Source organism: Geotrypetes seraphini, chromosome 3 (assembly GCF_902459505.1).
Source record: "Geotrypetes seraphini chromosome 3, aGeoSer1.1, whole genome shotgun sequence".
Taxonomy (NCBI): domain Eukaryota; kingdom Metazoa; phylum Chordata; class Amphibia; order Gymnophiona; family Dermophiidae; genus Geotrypetes; species Geotrypetes seraphini.
The window spans coordinates 264916250-264935016 of NC_047086.1; the positions used below are offsets into that span (position 1 = coordinate 264916250).

At 48.2% G+C, this 18767-nt stretch overlaps 1 protein-coding gene across 1 annotated transcript; it reads left to right on the forward strand.

Moving 5' to 3' along the window:
* Positions 1-635: 635 nt before the first annotated feature.
* Positions 636-11157, forward strand: LOC117357266. Its single transcript, XM_033937638.1, is given in 8 exon segments — positions 636-1220; positions 8057-8921; positions 8924-8983; positions 8986-9322; positions 9324-9772; positions 9775-10036; positions 10373-10468; positions 10470-11157. Coding segments are annotated over 8 exon segments (3342 nt in total).
* Positions 11158-18767: the final 7610 nt, after the last annotated feature.

Here is an 18767-nt window from a genome sequence, read left to right on the forward strand (position 1 = left end):
GGTTCCGATTATGGTACCAAATTTAAAAAATCAACCCTTATTTGTTTGTGTCAGTTAGAATGGCCGGCCTTTGGTGTAGGCTGGCCCCCTTCTGGTTCCCTGAATGAGGTTATAACCCGTCAGGTATTTAGTATCATTATGCATGCCAAGACTAGACATCCCGATCAATTCCCTTATATAGACCGCTGGTAGGATTTGATCCGTACCAGACCCTCTTGGCTTTTCCCGCCCACACCGAAGAGACTTCAATCTCAGGTCCTAGCCCTCAGAAAAACTATTGAAGGGCGTAATTGCCCTGGCCAGGTCTTCGGGAATGATCCCTTAACTGACATACTTGAAATACCCACTGCCCCACCTTCTTATTCGGAGGCACTGCCGCCGGTACCCCACCTTAATTTTGATCCCCCTGTTCAACAACCTACCGCCCCTCAGCCCGTACCCAATCCTAACCCTGCACCTCTTGTTCAAGCCGCAGCTTCCTTTGCACAACCCCGACCAACATATCAGTCCATGAGAACACACAATACATTTCCGATGATTCCCCTATTAGCCACTGGCTTTGAACTGATCCTCCTTCCCTGATTCCCTTGAGAAAACGTCCGAGACAGGAAATTTTAGATACTGACTTTTTAGCCATGCCCCTCCGTCAAGTTCCTTTCACTAACTCACCGGACGCTGCCGAAAATCCTAGGCCACCCAATGTAACTCTTGTATACCAGCCCTTCAGTACCACTGACTTGTATAACTGGAAGTCTCACTGTCCCCCGTATTCAGAAAAACCCCAGGCTACTACTGACCTCATTACCTCTATAATCCAAACCCACCGCCCCACTTGGTCAGATTGTCAGCAACTGTTGTTATGTTTGTTGAATACTGAGGACCGGAAACGCGTCCTCCAGGAGGCACAGGCTAGAGCCCAATTGAGTGCAGATGCAGGAGACCCCAACTGGGTCAATACTCATTTTCCGACAGTTGATCCTCAATGGGAGCCTAATAATGATGCCCAAAGCACGCATCTAAACCATTATCGCCAGTATATCCTGGAAGGCTTGAGGGCTGCATCCCGGAAACCCACAAAAATTGCGAAGGTTTCTGAAGTCCTACAGAAATCGGACGAGTCCCCCGCTGCCTTCTATGAATGCTTGTGTGATGCTTACCGGACCTTTACCCCTTTTGACCCTGAGAAACCAGAAAACTTGCGAATGGATAATACTTCCTTCGTAAGTCAGACTGAACCGTACATAAGCTTCAAAAGCAAGACGGCTTTGCCGGAATGAATACCACACAATTCCTGGAGATAGCACGTGTCTTTATGAATAGGGACAGTGCTAACCGGCGGGAAACCGATAAACTCCTCCGCCACAAGGCAGACCTCTTAGCTGTTGTCCTTCAAAACACTTTTACTAATTCTCAACCCCCTCCTGTTTTCTCTACCTCCCGTCAGCCCAAGCCTAATGCGCTTTCCCGATCTGCCGTACCACGGCCTGAGAGAACCGCACTCCGCAGAGCTCTGGGATGGGATCAGTGTGCCTATTGCAAGGAGATCGGTCACTGGAAGAACGAGTGTCCAAACAGACCCTGTACCCGCCAGACTAAAGTTAAGGACATAGAAACATAGAAACATAGAAATAGACGGCAGATAAGGGCCACGGCCCATCTAGTCTGCCCACCCCAATGACCCTCCCCTACCTTTCTCTGTGAATAGATCCCACGTGTCTATCCCATTTGGCCTTAAAATCAGGCACGCTGCTGGCCTCAATAACCTGAAGTGGAAGACTATTCCAGCGATCAACCACCCTTTCAGTGAAAAATAATTTCCTGGTGTCCCCATGCAGTTTCCCACCCCTGATTTTCCACGGATGCCCCCTTGTTGCCACGGGACCCTTGAAAAAGAAGATATCTTCTTCCACCTCGATGCGGCCTGTGAGATACTTGAATGTCTCGATCATGTCACCCCTCTCTCTGCATTCCTCGAGTGAGTACAGCTGCAACTTATCCAGCCGTTCCTCATACGGGAGATCTTTGAGTCCTGAGACCATCCGGGTGGCCATTCTCTGGACCGACTCCAGTCTCAGTGCATCCTTACGGTAATACGGCCTCCAGAATTGCACACAGTACTCTAGGTGGGGCCTCACCATGGATCTATACAATGGCATAATGACTTCAGGCTTACGGCTGACGAAACTCCTGCATATGCAACCTATGATTTGCCTTGCTTTGGATGAAGCTTGCTCCACTTGATTGGCAGTCTTCATGTTCTCACTGACGATCACCCCTAAGTCTCGTTCTGCTTCAGTTCTTGTTAGGATCTCGCCATTAAGGGTGTAAGTCTTGTATGGATTTTGGCTGCCCAGGTGCATGACTTTGCATTTTTTGGCATTGAAGCTGAGTTGCCAGCGCTCCAGTAGGAGTAGGTCGTGCATCATGTTGTCGGACATTGAATTTATGTCTGTTGTGCTTTTGCCCACTACATTGCTTAGTTTGGCGTCATCGGCGAATAAAGTTATTTTACCTCACAGCCCTTCTGCCAAGTCTCTTATAAAAATGTTGAATAGGATCGGGCCCAGGACCGAGCCCTGCGGCACTCCACTGATTACCTCCGTCATTTCGGAGGGGGTGCCGTTCACCACTACCCTCTGAAGCATACCTCCAAGCCAGTTCCCAACCCATTTCGTCAATGTGTCGCCCAATCCTATAGAACTCATCTTGCTCAGCAACCTGCGGTGTGGTACGCTATCGAATGCCTTACTGAAGTCCAGGTATACGATGTCCAGGGACTCCCCAACATCCAGCTTCCTTGTCACCCAGTCAAAGAAGATGATCAGGTTGGATTGGCAGGATCTCCCCTTAGTAAATCCATGTTGACGGGGATCCTGTAGATTCTCCTCGTTCAGGATCGTATCCAATTGGCGTTTGATTAGAGTTTCCATTAGTTTGCACACTATTGATGTGAGACTCACCAGTCTGTAGTTTGCTGTCTCCATCTTGGAGCCTTTCTTGTGGAGTGGAATGATGTTAGCCGTCTTCCAGTCCAACGGGACGTTACCCGTACTAAGGGAGAGATTGAAGAGCGCAGATAGCGGTTCTGCCAAGACATCACACAACTCCCTGAGCACCCTGTGGTGTAGGTTGTCAGGCCCCATTGCCTTGTTAACCTTAAGCTTTGACAGCTCGCAGTAGACACCGCTGGGTGTAAACTCAAAATTACTAAACGGGTCATCTGCGTCAACCCTTATCTGTAGCTGAGGGCCAAGTCCTGGCGCCTCACGGGTGAAGACTGAGCAGAAGTATTCATTTAACAGTTGGGCTTTTTCCGAGTCCGCTTCTACATAGTCTCCGTCTGGTTTCCTAAGACGTACTATCCCGCCTGAATTCTTATTTCTGTCACTGATATACTTGAAGAAGGATTTATCTCCTTTCTGGATGTTCTTCGCTAGAGACTCCTCCATGCGGAATTTGGCCTCCCTAACTGCTGTTTTGACGGCTTTTGACTTGGCCAGATAGACTTCCCTAGAGTCCTGTTTCCCTGATTGTTTGTAAGAGATGAATGCTTTTTTCTTCTCCTTGATGAGGTCCGAAATATCCGCAGAGAACCACTGTGGTTTATTGTTCCTTCACCGTTTACTTACTGATTTAACATAGCGGTTTGTTGCTTCTTTCATGGTGGCTTTCAAAGTCGACCACATTTCTTCCACGTTATCGGTTTCTGCTTGGCTTTGTAGCGCCTGGTGAACGAAGTTTCAAGTTTCAAGTTTATTCAATATTTGATCAATCGCCTATCAATAATTACTAAGCGATGTACATAAAATATTAATATTGGGTAAACAAGAACAAAATTGAGTAAAAAGATAAAATCTTTAAACATAGACAAAATACAACATGATACATTAGGATGGAGGGGAAGAACTACATTGTCTGATAGAAAAGGAAGAACAATTAAGGGTAATATACAAAGGGTAGGGGAAAATTAGTTTATTGGGAATAAAATACATAATTAAGTAAAATGAATTATTACTATAAAGAGCAATTGGCTTTTCAATTAAACATTGAAAGCGTCTTTAAAAAGAAAGCTCTTAAGTTGGCCTTTAAATTTATCAAGATTTTTCTCCTGTCGTAAGTATAGCGGGAGGGAGTTCCACGTTTGTGGTGCTGTAACTGTAAAAATGAAGTTTGTGTCCTTGAATTTGAGGACCTTTGTCAGTGTGGTAGATTTAGTGAAACCTTTCCTGAGATTGAACCATACCATGTTGTGGTCACTGGAGGCCAATGTGTCGCCCATCGAGACCTCTGTGACACTTTCTCCATTGGTAAGTATCAGGTCCAGTATTGCCTGATCCCTTGTTGGTTCCAACACCAGTTGCCTGAGTCTTGCTCCCTTCATAGAGTTTAATAGCTTCCTGCTGCTGCTAGAAGCAGAGGAAAGCGTGTCCCAATCCACATCAGGCATGTTGAAGTCACCTAACAATACTGTGTCCCTATGCAAGGTGATATTCTCTATATCTCCGATTAATTCCATATCTAGGTCATCCTGTTGTCTTGGGGGTCTGTATATTACGCCAAGATACAGGCATTTGTCCTTCCCTCTGGCCAAATTTACCCAAACGGATTCCCCAGTATAGTGGACATCTGTGTTTCTGGTGACCTTAATGTCATCTTTAGTATATAATGCTACACCTCCTCCCATTTTGCCCTCCCTGTCTCGGCGAAGCAAGTTGTAACCCGGTATGACCATGTCCCACCCGTGGGAATCCGTGAGCCAGGTCTCAGATATCGCCACCACATCCAGGTCGGCATTCCTCATTTCTGTTTCTAATTCAAGGATCTTGTTTCCCAGACTGTGTGCGTTTACATACATAGCCCTCCATGTTGTATGTTTGTTACGTCTCAGTGGGGATGTTCCCGCTTGAGCTACTTGGACACCTTTAGCATTATTCGCATGTTTTGTACTTTCCCTAGACAACGTGCACCTATCCCGGACTCCCCAGACCCAGAACTACAGTGTGTTCCTATCCCAGACTCGGAAATGTGTGTACCTTGTGGGGGTATTCCCGCTTGGGCTACTTGAACTCCTTTAGTACAATTTACAATGTGTGTTCTCTTGCTGGACCCAGAATTACAATGTGTACTCCCTCTAGACCCAGAATTACAATGTGTACTCCCCCTAGACCCAGAATTACAATGTGTACTCCACTTAGACCCAGAATTACAATGTGTACTCTGCTTAGACCCAGAATTACAATGTGACCCAGAATTATAATGTGAGCCAACCCCAGACCCAAAAGTGTGTATACTCTCCCCTGACCCAGATCGGTGTTTACTTACCTTAGTCTCAAAAAAGTATTGGCAGCTTAGCTCGCCAGGTAGGTTGTTTGTGCCCTTACCCTCCCCCAACTTACCTAGTTTAAAGCCCTGTGTAGTAGGCGGGCTAGGCGATGTCCAAGGACGTTCTTCCCTCTTCTGGTCAGGTGTAACCCATCTGATCCCTGTAGTCCTTGCAATGCCTCTCCATGGTGCAAGAACCCAAAGTTCATCTCCTTGCACCATCCCTGCAGCCAGTCGTTTGCCCTCTGGATGCGATCCTCCCTGGCACTGCCCTTGCCCCTTACTGGGAGGATCAAGGAGAAGACCACCTGCGCATCCATCCTCCTCAGCTTCTCACCCAGGTCTCTGAAGTCTTCAGGTATGCTCTCCGGGGTGCTCCTGGCGGTGTCGTTGATTCCGACGTGGATGAGAATCATGGGGAAGTGGTCACGGGGCTTGATGAGTCTGTCCAGGCAAGCGGTTACATCCCGGATCCTGGCCCCTGGCAAACAGCAGACCTCTCTTGATTGCAGGTCTGATCTACAAATTGGACCCTCGGTGCCTCTCTCAGCAGCAAATCCCCGATGACCACCACTCTGCCCTTCTTAGGGATGGGCCGATCTGTTGACTCCGGAACTGGAACCGTCTGCTGAACAACTTCCTGTTCCTCATTGTCAGGACCTTCCTGTAGCAGCTGGTATCTGTTCCTCAGGGTGATTTGTGGTGTCGATGTAGAGCCGCCCTGTATGTGAGAGAAAGAGACAGAATAAGGTCTTCTGCGTTTTCCTGTGGAGGAAGTCACCAGCTGCCAGGAATCAGTGTCCCCAGCCACTTCCTGTATTCCGACGGTTGGTCTCAAGTTTGCAGGTTTGGATGCTTTGGGTGTCTCTAGGATGGTCTTGTCAGGTTCCTGTTCGGCGATCTGAGACAGCTCCTGGATGACTCCGTCGATGTAGGTCTCGTCGTCTCGGATACATCTTAAGTGCTGAACCTCCTCTCTCAGGCTCCTCAGCTCTAGCAAAAGGCTTTCATCTGGCTGATACATTCCTTCCGTTTGTGTGGAGACTGTAGACATCTTTGAGGGGATGGCCTCAGTCTGAACAGAGACCTCTGCCCTCCGTCCTGGCTTCCCTTCCATCTGTATGAAGACCGTAGCCATCCTCTGGGTACTTTCGGTGACTGGACTGCCTGTGTTGATAGAAGTCTTGCTGCTTCTAGTTCTACCTGCCATTTACAAAAGTTGGTTGTTTTTTTTTTTTATATTTGTTAGGATGGGGGCTGTTAGGTGATGTCAGAAAGTGTTGAGGTTGGATGGATAGAGGTAGCTAGTTAGTTCTTGGTCTGGGAAATAGAGTAGTTAGTTAATTGTCAGTTAAGGTTGCCTGCTTGTTAGTGTGCTAGTGAGGTCAGTCTGATTAAATGTTAGAGGATAGTGTGGTTTGCCTGTTAAAATGGTTTGGGGATAGAGTGATTGGTGTGGTCCGTCTGTTAAGAGTGAAAGGTTTAGTTGCTTGTTGGCTAGGTAGAAAGTTGAAAGTTGAAAGACTTGGAAGAAAGTTGAAGAAAGACTGAAGTCAATTGGTTAATTAGCTAGTTGTAGAAGTTAAGAGACTGGCTAAAGTTGATAGCCCTTCCTTGATGCCCTTCTTGATGCCCTTCGCAAAGGTGCTCTCACTAAGGCGAGCGCCTTTGCTGCTCGCCTTCGCCGCACGCCAAACGGCTGCGCACCGTTGGGTCGTCCCCTTTTATAGGGGGAGTTTGGCTGGTGACGTCGGGGGGTGGACGGAGTTAGCTCTCGCCTCTTCCCCTGCTAGCACCGCCTTCTCTGCTCCTCTCTCCACTTCTTCCTGCTAGCACACCCTCTGCTCCACTCATTGTTCTGCCATGAGCTCAGGACTGTTCTACCATGTGCTCAAGACTAGGCACAGCTCCTACAGTCTCCCTTCAGCTGGCCTTGCACTGTGGACTCTCTGCCGTTGGCTCGTCCCCTTTTACGGGGGGAGTTTGACTGGTGACGTCGCGGGTGGGCGGAGTTAGCTCTCGCCTCTTCCCCTGCTAGCACCGCCTTCTCTGCTCTTCTCTCCGCTTCTTCCTGCTAGCACACCCTCTGCTCCACTCACTGTTCTGCCATGTGCTCAGAACTGTTCTACATGTGCTCAGGACTAGGCACAGCTCCTACAGTCTCCCTTCGGCTGGCATCCTTCCACTCTGACTCTGAAACTGAGACAGACCGGCTTGCAGTGGGTATCAGGGGCTTTCCAGATTGTTCCCGACTTACTCACTTGGTTCACATGAGCCCTTGGTCAATGTCCGTATAGGGGACCACTCCATCTCTATGCTGGTTGATACTGGTGCCCAGCATTCTGTTCTGACCCGTACACTCAGCAAGTGTTCTTCCAAATCTATCTCCATTATTGGTGCCACTGGCTCCTCTGATTCTGTTCCTATCCTTGAACCTGTCTCGGTCCGCCTTGGAGGATTCTCTGTGACCAATTCTTTCGTATATATTCCCTCTTGTCCGGTTCCCTTACTTGGTCGGGACCTACTTCAGAGGTTGGAAGCCACGATTCGTTTGTCTCCCCATGGTTTAACCTTGGACCTCCCATCCACAAGCCTTACTTCACTATCTTCCAATGATCCCTCAGTCCCCACACCCAACCTTCTCTGTTCTATCCTGTCTGAACCCAAAATTGACAAACCCTCTCTCTCTGTGCCTGACTTCCTTAATGACCTCGATCCGACCATTTGAGCTGAGTCTGGGTCTCCTCGACTGGCATCTAACATCCCTCCTTTTGTTGTCACTCTGAAAGCCTCTGCTACACCTGTTTCTATTAAGCAGTATCGTATTTATCAGGCTGCACTCCAGGGAATACACATATACTTGTCCCGACTACTAGACTGTGGGTTTTTGGTCCCTTGTAAGTCACCTTGGAACACCCCCTTACTTCCAGTTCTGAAGCCAGGAGACCCTCCCGATTATCATCCAGTTCAAGATTTGCGGGCTGTTAACTGCCTCACTGAGGATATTCACCCCACGGTCCCCAACCCTTACACTCTTTTAGGGCTGGTTACCCCTTCTGCCACACACTTTACTGTCCTTGATCTTAAGAACGCATTTTTCTGTTGCCGTCTAGCTCCCTCCAGCCAGCCCATCTTTGCTTTTCAATGGGAAAACCCGCATACAGGCCAAGTCTCCCAAGTAACCTTGACCTGTCTCCCTCAGTGTTTTAAAAATAGCCCCACCCTGTTCAGCACTGTTCTTGCTTCTGATCTGACCCAGTTCTCCCCTTCCCCTGATTCACTGGTCCTACAACTGGTCCTCTGTTCCCTGTCTGCCTCTGCTTGTCGGGAAGACACCCGCTGTCTCCTCTGGTTCCTTCTTCAGTGTGAGTACCGTGTATCTCTCCGTAAAGCCCAGTTGTGCCAGCCCCGTGTTACTTACCTCAGCTTCCACATCACTCAGGGCACCAGGACCCTTCCCCAGTCGCGTGTCCAGGCAATCTGTAGTCTCCCACCACCCCATGTCCGCAAGAGCCTCAGTACTTTCCTTGGTATTGCTGGTTACTGCCGTATCTGGATCCCCAATTTCTCCACAATTGCCCGTGCCCTATATGACTCTACTTAGACCCTTTCACCTGGACTACATCACAGGAACAATCCTTCCGTTGTCTCCAGAGACTCCTCACTCAGGCCCAGTTCTTGGCATCCCTGACCCTTCTAAACCTTTTCAATTCTACATTCACAAAAAATCTGGAATTGCGGCCGGGGTACTCATCCAGTTCCTTGGCTCTTGGAGGAGACCCATTGCCTATCTCTCTTGCCAATTGGACCCCGTCGCTGCTGGTTGGCCTCCCTGTCTTCAGGCCGTCGCCGCCGTTTCTGATCTCCTGCAGCATGCTAACAAACTTACTTTCGGTCAACATGTCGACCTTTTTGTTCATTACTGTGTCACCAATCTCTTAGCATATAAAGGTTCCCTCTGGCTCACCAGTGAGCACCTCCTCAAGTATCAGGCGTTGCGAAAATCCTCAGGTCTCACTTGCTGTTTCATCCTTCCTGGACCCCTCCACTCTACTCCCGGTCTCCCCTAATCCTGTTACACATAATTGTCTTGACACTGTGGATCTTGTTTATTCCTTCCGTCCAGATCTCACTGAAATTCCTTTTAGGGACCCTGATTTTACCCTTTTCACAGATGGCAGCTCCTCTGTCACACCTTCTGATACCCGAGTAGCTGGCTATGCAGTAGTTACTGCCACTTCTCCCTTGCTGATGGGGCCCCTCCCCACCAGTACATCTGCTCAGGAAGCTGAACTGTATGCTCTCACGTCTGCCCTGCGGTATGCTGATTCCAAGTCCTGCAATATATATACTGATTCTAAATATGCCTTCCTTACCTTGCATGCCCACGGGGCCATCTGGAAACATCGGGGTTTCATTACCGCTTCTAGTCACCTGATCTACCACACCCCCTTATCCTCGACCTTCTTGAGGCCATACAACTACCCTCAAGTGTTGCTGTTAAGCACTGCCGTGCTCACAGACGCGTGACGGACCTTGTCTCTCGTGGCAATACCCTGGACAATCGTACTGCTCAGACTGCTAGTCTATGTCCCCCTCCTTCAGCCCCCCTCTACACTATCACCCCCTTCCTTGCCAACCTTTCCCCTCGATATACTTCTCAGGAGCAGACTTGGGCCCGTACACTCTCGGGCCAGTCTGTCCTGAAAGGGGGGTAGATTCAGATATGCACCAATTCAGCTTCTGACACTGATACACTAACTAGAATGGTCATTTTTATCCCACAACACCTGGCCCTCACAGTAGTCCTATGGTGCCACGCTTTCACACATTTGGGAGAACCCGCCAAGAAACTGACACTCCAGCGACATTTTTACATTAACCATCTCGACCAGCTGGTCTACAATACAGTCTGCCAGTGTGTCGTCTGTTCCAAAACTAACCCTGCTACCAGGAGGTTGCCACCTCCGGGACACCAACCTCTCGGGGCACATCCCATGCAAATTCTGTCTGTAGACTTCACCCACATGCCCATTTCCCGTTCTTTCAGTCACCTTCTAGTCTTTACAGACACTCTAACCAGGTGGGTTGAAGTCTTCTCCACTCGCACTGAACGCGCCCAAGAAGTAATTAAACACCTCCTGAACTACATATCCCATACATGGCCTCCCTGTATCCATAGGCAATGATAATGGCCCTGCCTTCGTAGCTGAAGTCGTTCAGCAAACGGCCCAGGCACTCCAAATAGACTGGAAACTACACGTGGCGTACCACCCCCAGAGTTCAGATCAAGTTGAAAGAATGAACATGACTCTGAAAATCTTGCTCACAAAGCAGATTGAAGAAACCAACTTGCCTTGGCCAGTCCTGTTGCCCTCTGTCCTACTGCAGATCAGATGCACTCCAACTAAACCCATCGGATTGAGTCCCTTTGAACTTGTGTTTGGCCGACCGCCCCCAATTGTGAACCCCGACCCTGGATCCATTACTATCCTGGGTTCAGACATCCTCCAGAGCCAGGTTCAGTCCCTAGCTAGAACCCTCCAAGAACTGCATAAATGGATTCTAGAGCGAGCTCCCTTACCAATAGCCACTCAGGTTCATGGATATGTCCCTGGGGACACAGTATGGCTAAAAACCTGGAAGTCAGACCCTCTAGTACCTAAATGGAAAGGGCCTTTCACTGTTCTAATTTCTTCTCCCATTGCTGTTAAGGTGTCCGTACATGAAACATGGTTCCACTACAGCAGGACTAAACCCGCTGCTACATGGCAGACCATCCCGGGCAACACAGATCTGCAGCTAAAGATCACCAGGAACCCAACAAAATTTTGAACTTTTACTATTATACTATTATGCTGCTAGACAAGTGCTGAATAGAGAATGACACGTTGACAAAATTCATCACCGTTCCCGTCCCCGCGGATAACCGCGGGAAATAATCCCATGTCATTTTCTAGTGTCTATTTCAATCTCGGTCCTTCTACACCAACATTCTTCAAAGCAAAGCTTGCAGGTCAGTGGTTGTGCCCAATTTTACTCTGATTCTTCCCTCTCTTCTTAAAGAATGACATGAAGATGGTTTCCAGCGGTTATCCGCAGGGACGGGAACGGTGATGAATTTTGTCACCGTGTCATTCTCTAGTGCTGAACTAACAGCCTTAGCAAGAGTTTTAAGTTAGATTGACTGTTTTTGGTTAACCATTGCCCCAATTGAATCTTCTTCTATGTACATTGAGAGTCACTCTGTGACAAATGGGTTTTCTGTGTATACATTGCCAAATGCTCCTATGTGTCATATCTGACTGCTGTTTTCTTCTTACTGTCTTATGCTTCTTCCTTTTGTATTTGTTTCCTGTTGTGCCAGAAGCTCAGGCACAACCCCTTGAGTCCTGTAAACCATGTCTTTTTGAGGTCCGTAATGGAAATCAGATAGAAATGGCCCTCCTGTACAGAACCCAATTCCGTTGTCACATTGCCCCCTTACCTGATGTCTGTTCCTATGAGGGAGTCAATTATTGCAAATGCCAGACCACTGATGACATCATATGTTACCAACCCACCAGTATTGAAGATGAAAAATGAGTAGAAGTCCACATTAATGGGGTTGATGGTCCGCTTGTTAACCAAACTCACATAGTAGATCCCAGGAAGCCAGTAACTGTGTATTTTGATGGATGTGGGGTTGCTGATAGGGCTGCAGGTCTGGAGGACTCTAAGTATTCTGTTTCTTGTGGGTCACTCAGTTGGCAGAGATACTACTCCACATGTGATAAATACACGTGCCCTTTCATAATCCCTCCACCGTACGGGCAGAGAAAGTATGGTGCCTTTGCCTGTCAATATGAACATTAGATTAAGTGGGCTACTTACCCCCTAACCCATGAAAAGGGCCAGCTACCCCCAGCTTCCGCTACTCTACGCTTGGGTCCTATGCCTAGCCCTACCTGCCCGGTAGGGGCCTGCAACCCAGTTTCCTTCACTATCATGAAACCCCAAAAGTGGAATCAACGATTAGAGTATGTGAAAGGGCGTATTGGGTTTAGAATTTCAGGAATAGGGTCTGACCCAGGTGCAGACCTATACATCCACGTAGTGACCCGACCCCAAGCACCAGGACATCACTCCATTGTATTTCCACAGTTTTATGAAAACATGAAAGTAGACATTGAAATTCCAGCAGTTACTCGAAACCTGTTTATAGAGTTTGCTGAGGCTATTGGACAAATCCTTAATATTAGCAATTGTTTTGTTTGTGGTGGAACTAATATGGGTGAGCAATGGCCATGGGAGGCAAAGCAGTTGGACATGTTAAGCCTATCTACACAGAATCTTACTTTTGCTTCCACTCCTCGGCCTCCTCGATGGACTTTGCGGATCTCCATTATTGCCTCTCACTGCCTGCAGCAGATTGATGGTCCCTTCAATGTTCAAGTCGGACACCTCAAATGTACCTCGCTCTGGTCCTTCAATGCCACAACAGCTACCTGGACTCCCTGGCCTGCCAACCTCACCTCCACTGTGCCAGGTAGCTCCCTCCAAAATATGTTCAATGGTATCTCCTATGATCACTGGCTGGCCCCTGATGGTCGATACTGGCTCTGTGGCTTATTTGCATATTCCTGGTTGCCAGAAAATTGGACTGGAACTTGTGTACTCGGCATTATCCGCCCCAGCTTCTTCCTGTTACCGCTGGCCGATGGCGAAAGCCTGGGTGCCCCTATCTTCAATGCCAGGGGTCGCCAGAAGCGGTCTGATTCCCTCCAGATTGGAAAATGGGATAACGACTGGCCTCCTGAACGGATCATTGCTGTTTACGGACCTGCCACATGGGCCGAGGATGGCACCTGGGGCTATCGGACCCCAATCTACATGCTGAACCGCATTATTCGTCTACAAGCTGTACTCGAACTGATAACTGAGACCGCCCGAGCTTTGAGTACCATTGGCAGAGCGAATGCTAAAATGTGCACTGCTATTTATCAGAATCATCTAGCTTTGGACTATTTACTAGCTGCTGAAGGGGGTGGCTGTGGTAAATTCAACCTCTCCAACTGTTGCCTTGAACTTGATGATGATGGTAAAGTGATTGAGGAAGTTGTAGACCACATCACCAAGCTAGCTCGTGTTCCTGTTCAAACCTGGTGTGGCCTCAATACAGACTGATTCTCTGGCTCCCTGGGCTCCTGGTTACCGTCCGGTACGACCCTGAAAACAATTCTGCTGATAACTGCTTTGTCCTCTCTGGTTCTATGTTGTCTACCTTGTTTGGTACAACTGGCCATGAAGTTTCTTCACCCCACTGTGGTCTCTGCTGTCAACCATTCCACTGCTGCATTGGCTCTTGCCCTCTCCCAGTATCGTCCCGTACCCACTGGGGACCCCGACTTTCCTGACCTCTAACTTTATTTTGTCAGGCTTGGCTCCTTAGGTATGCCAGCCTGAAAGGGGGGAATGTAGGGTCATAAAATGGTTAACTTTTGTTTGCAATGCTGCTCTGGCCTACATAGCTGGAAACAGTGTACAATCTGCTGACATCATCTGCCTGAAATGTATGTCCCTGCCCTACCACATTGTAAGCTAAATAGATAAGAGTTTGAGCCATGATGTACCCTGCCCTCCTGAACATGTAACAGTTAGAACTGCAAGGCATAGATAAGCAGATAAATGAACTAGCTCCCTATAGGACTATAAGTCATACCCCTGAACCTATCCCAAGTGCTGGCTTAGGACCAATAATAATTGTAGAAAAGTTATAGAAGTAACAAATGAGAAGTTGTAGATTTTGCTTATATTAGTTTGCAAATGTTTAGTGAAAAGGACATAAAAGTCCGTGCATTTCCTGTTTCTGACACTCTTGTAAGCAGGCTGCTCACTGCACAAGAGTCCGACATGCTGTAAATAAAACTCTTGTACTTTCTTCACGCCTCTGACTTTGTGTGTCCAAGTGACCTTTCAATATTGTAAAGCAGTAATACTATCTGAAATATAAATCTATATTAATAACCAAGTTTACATCGTCTAACTGCCTCACTCTACATTAGGAGTGTCAAACTCAATCTCATAAGGGGCCGAAATCTGAAAAAAAGGCTTCACGGGCCAAATTTTTAATTAAGATACTTAGACATCCTTTTATTAAGGTACGCTAACTGATTTTGCGCACGCTAAATGTGCACCTTAATAAAAGGACCCCTAAGTGACTAAGGCTTAGTCTTAGCAGACATATAGGGTTACATACAACATCTCCAACCCCACAAAATAAATATTGTAATCACAAAACAGAAAATAAAATGATTTTTTCTACCTTTTGTTGGTCTCAGGCTTTGGTTGTCTTCTGATAACTCGCTTGCCATTTGTCATTTTCTTCTTTCTCCATGCTAATCATCCATCTACCATTTCTGTCCTCCCCTTCCGTTTCCCTTCCCTCCCTTGTAGGTCTGGCATCTTTCCTTTTTTTGTGTCCATATCCGCAGCTGTGGCAATGGACCCCACCATCCCCAGATCCACCATCTGTCCTTTTCTCAACTATTCTTTCATCCAGCATCTCTCCCTCCTTCCCCAGCACCCCAGGGTCCATCATCTCTCTTCCAGAACAGTATGCCACTTCCAGAAACTGTATGCCTTCCCCTTCCATATTTCCCTTCACCCCCATTGGTCTGGCATCCATCTTCTTGCATTCACTCCTCCAATGATCTGGCATCTCTCTCCTTTCCTCAACTCTTCTTCCCTTCCCTCTCCCACACCTATACCCCCATGGTCTGGCATTTTACTCTCTCCTCTCTCTTCCCCCACTTCCATCAGCATCTGCCCCCTTTCTTTCTCTCCGACCTAAATCCATCCAGTATCCTTCTCCCTTGTTTTCCCTCTTTCCCTGCATACCAATTCCATCAACATAAGAACATAAGAAGTTGCCACCACTGGGTCAGACCAGAGGTCCATTGCGCCCAGCGGTCTGCTCCCGCGGCGGCCCATCAGGTCTGTGACCTGTGAAGTGGTTTCTGACCATTTCTGTAACCTACCTCTACATCTATCTTTAACCCTCAATCCCCTCATCCTTTAGGAACCTATCTAAACTTTCCTTGAAACCCTGTAGTATGCTCTAGCCTATCAGAACCTCCAGAAGCGCATTCCATGTGTCCACCACCCTCTAGGTAAAAAAGAACTTCCTCGCATTTGTTCTAAACCTGTCCCCTCTCAATTTCTCCGAGTGACCCCTTGTACTTGTGGTTCCCCACAGTCTGAAGAATCTGTCCCTGTCCACCTTCTCTATGCCCCTCAGGATTTTGAAGGTTTCTATCATGTCTCCTCTAAGTCTTCGCTTTTCCAGGGAGAACAGCCCCAGCATTTTCAACCTGTCAGCATATGAAAAGTTTTCCATACCATTTACCAGTTTAGTTGCTCTCCTCTGGACCCCCTCAAGTACTGCCATGTCCTTCTTGAGGTACGGCGACCAGTACTGGACACAGTATTCCAGATGTAGGCGCACCATTGCACGATATAGCGGCATGATGACTTCCTTCGTCCTGGTCGTGATACCCTTTTTAATGATACCCAACATTCTGTTCGCTTTCTTTGAGGCTGTCGCACATTGTGCTGATGCTTTCAGTGTTGTGTCCACCATCACCCCCAGGTCTCTTTCAAGGTTGCTCACCCCTAGCACTGATCCTCCCATTTTGTAGCTGAACATCGGGTTCTTTTTCCCTACATGCATGACCTTGCATTTCTCTATTTTAAAACTCATCTTCCACTTTTTTGCCCACTCTTCCAGTCTCGTTAGGTTCTTTGCAGGTCTTCGCAGTCTTCCGTGTTTCTAACCCTGGTGCAGAGTTTGGTGTCATCAGCAAATTTAATAACCTCACATTTTGTCCCCGTCTCCAGGTCGTTGATAAATATATTGAACTGACCCCTGTGGAACTCCGCTCATGACCCATTGCCAGTCTGAGTAATGGCCCTTTACTCCAACCCGCTGTTTCCTGCCTGCCAGTCAGTGTTTGATCCATCGGTGGACATCCCCCTGCAACCCGTGGCTTCACAGGTTCCTAAGCAGTCTTTCGTGAGGTACCTTGTCGAAGGCCTTTTGGAAGTCAAGGTAAATTATGTCTATGGATTCCCCTTTATCCACCTGGCTGTTTATTCCCTCAAAGAAATACAGTAAGTTCATGAGGCATGACCTTCCCTTGCAGAAGCCTTGCTGGCTCACCTTCAGTTGTCCATTCTTTTCAATGTGTTCGTAGATTGTGTCCTTGACCAGTGCTTCCATCATCTTTCCCGGAACCAAGGTCAAGCTCACCGGCCTGTAGTTTCCCGGGTCACCCCTTGATCCCTTCTTAAAGATGGGCGTGACATTTGCTATTTTCCAGTCCTCTGGGATCTCCACAGTTTTTAAGGATAGGTTACAAATTTGGCGTAGTGTTTCCGCTATTTCGTTTCTCAGTTCCTTTAATAATCTTGGGTGGATGCCGTCTGGACCTGGTGATTTGTCACTCTTCAGTCTGTCTATCTGTCTGAGAACATCCTCTTTGCTTACTTCTAGTTGGACCAGCTTTTCATCATGGTCTCCGTTTATGTTCTCCTCGGATTCTGGGATATTGGATGTGTCCTCTCTCGTGAAGACTGATGAGAAGAACTTGTTTAACCTGTCAGCTATCTCTTTTTCCTCCTTAACTACTCCCTTCCTGTCTCCATTGTCCAAAGGTCCCACTTCCTCCCTGGCTGGTTGTTTCCCCTTCACATACCTGAAAAATGGTTTCCCCCGCCAGTATCTCCTCATATTCTCTTTTTGCTTTCCTTCTGGTTGTCCTTAGTTTGGTCCTTTTTCCATTTTCTAAATGATGTTTTCTTGTCACTTATCGCCTTTCTCGCTGCATTTGTTATCCACGCTGGGTTTTTGGTTCGATTTTTTTTGCACCCTTTCCTAAACCTGGGGACATACAGGTTTTGTTCTTCGTGCACCGTGCCCTTGAATAGGGCCCAGGCTTCCTCTATGGTCTCCATCTTCCCTGAGCTGTTGCTGAGTTTCTTTCCCACCATTTTCCTCATGTCCTCATAATTTCCTTTTCTAAAATTGAGTGCTGTTGTTGTAGTTCTTTTCACTTTTGATGTTCCCATTTCTAGCTTGCACTGGATCATGTTGTGATCGCTGTTTCCTAGTGGCTCTAGTACTACCACCTCCTTTCTTTCCCTCTGATCTAAATCCATCCAGTATCCTTCCTCCTTGTTTTCCCCCTTTCCCTGCATACCAATTCCATCAACATTAGCCCCCTTTCTTTCCCTCCAGCCTAAATCCATCCAGTATCCTTCCTCCTTGTTTTCCCCTTTCCCTGCACACCAATTCCATCAACATTAGCTCCCTTTCTTTCCCTCTGATCTAAATCCATTCAGTATCCTTCCTCCTTGTTTCCCCCATTTCCCTGCATACCAGTTCCATCAGCATATGCCCCTTTCTCTCCCTCCACCACTCTTTCCACACAGCAATGGCAATGCACCCCCCCAGCAATGGCAACACGCCCCCTACTGCAACCGGCCTCCCCCGGCATCGATGATGACAACAACACTGCCCCACCCCATGGCAATGGACCCCCCACCCAATGACAACAACTCCGTCCCCCATATGGCAATGGGCCCCCACCCGACTACGACAACAACGCTGGCCCCCCCAGCATCAACGGACAGCAATGCAGCCAACTGCCAGCATCAATGGCAACTCGGCCAACGCAGCTCCAAGAAGATCTCGCGATTACTGTGTCTGCTGGTCCATCCCCCTCCGCCGTCACTTATTTCTTCCAGCAGATGCAATCATTGCGGGACCTTCTTGGAGCTGCTTTGCCGTTGATGCCGGCAGTTGGCTACATTGCCATCCGTTGATGCCGGGGGGGCCGATGTTGTTGTCATCATCAGGTGGGGGCCCATTGCTGTGTGGGAGGCAGAGTTGTTATCATCTGGTGGGGGCTCATTGTCATGAGGGGCCAGCATTGTTGTCATCGTGTGGGGGCCCATTGTCATGCAGGGAGGTAAGAGGTGGGGCCCATTGTCTTCTGAAAAAAAAATGGCATGGCAAGTCATCCTTCAGTGGGCCCCCATGACTATTTCAGGCCCTAGGCACATGCCTACTGGGCATATTGGTTAATCCGGCCCTGAGTGGAACACTTTTTTGTTTGGGGGGCTGGGCTTCATCCTGCCCATATCGGATTAGGTGGTGGGAGCTGCATTGGGGCAGGAGAGGTTGGGCTCCCTCCTGGCCAATCCAATCAGAGGGGGGTGGATCATGGCAGGAGAGATTGGGCATCTCTCCTGCAACGATGACGATCACCCACCACCCCGAACTGCGGCACTTCGTGGTGAGGATCGCGCCAGGGGAGATGACTCATCTCCCCTGCTGCGATGCTCATCCCAAAGTACTGCGGTTTGGGGGTGGACGTTCGCTATCGCGGCAGGGGAGATGAGCC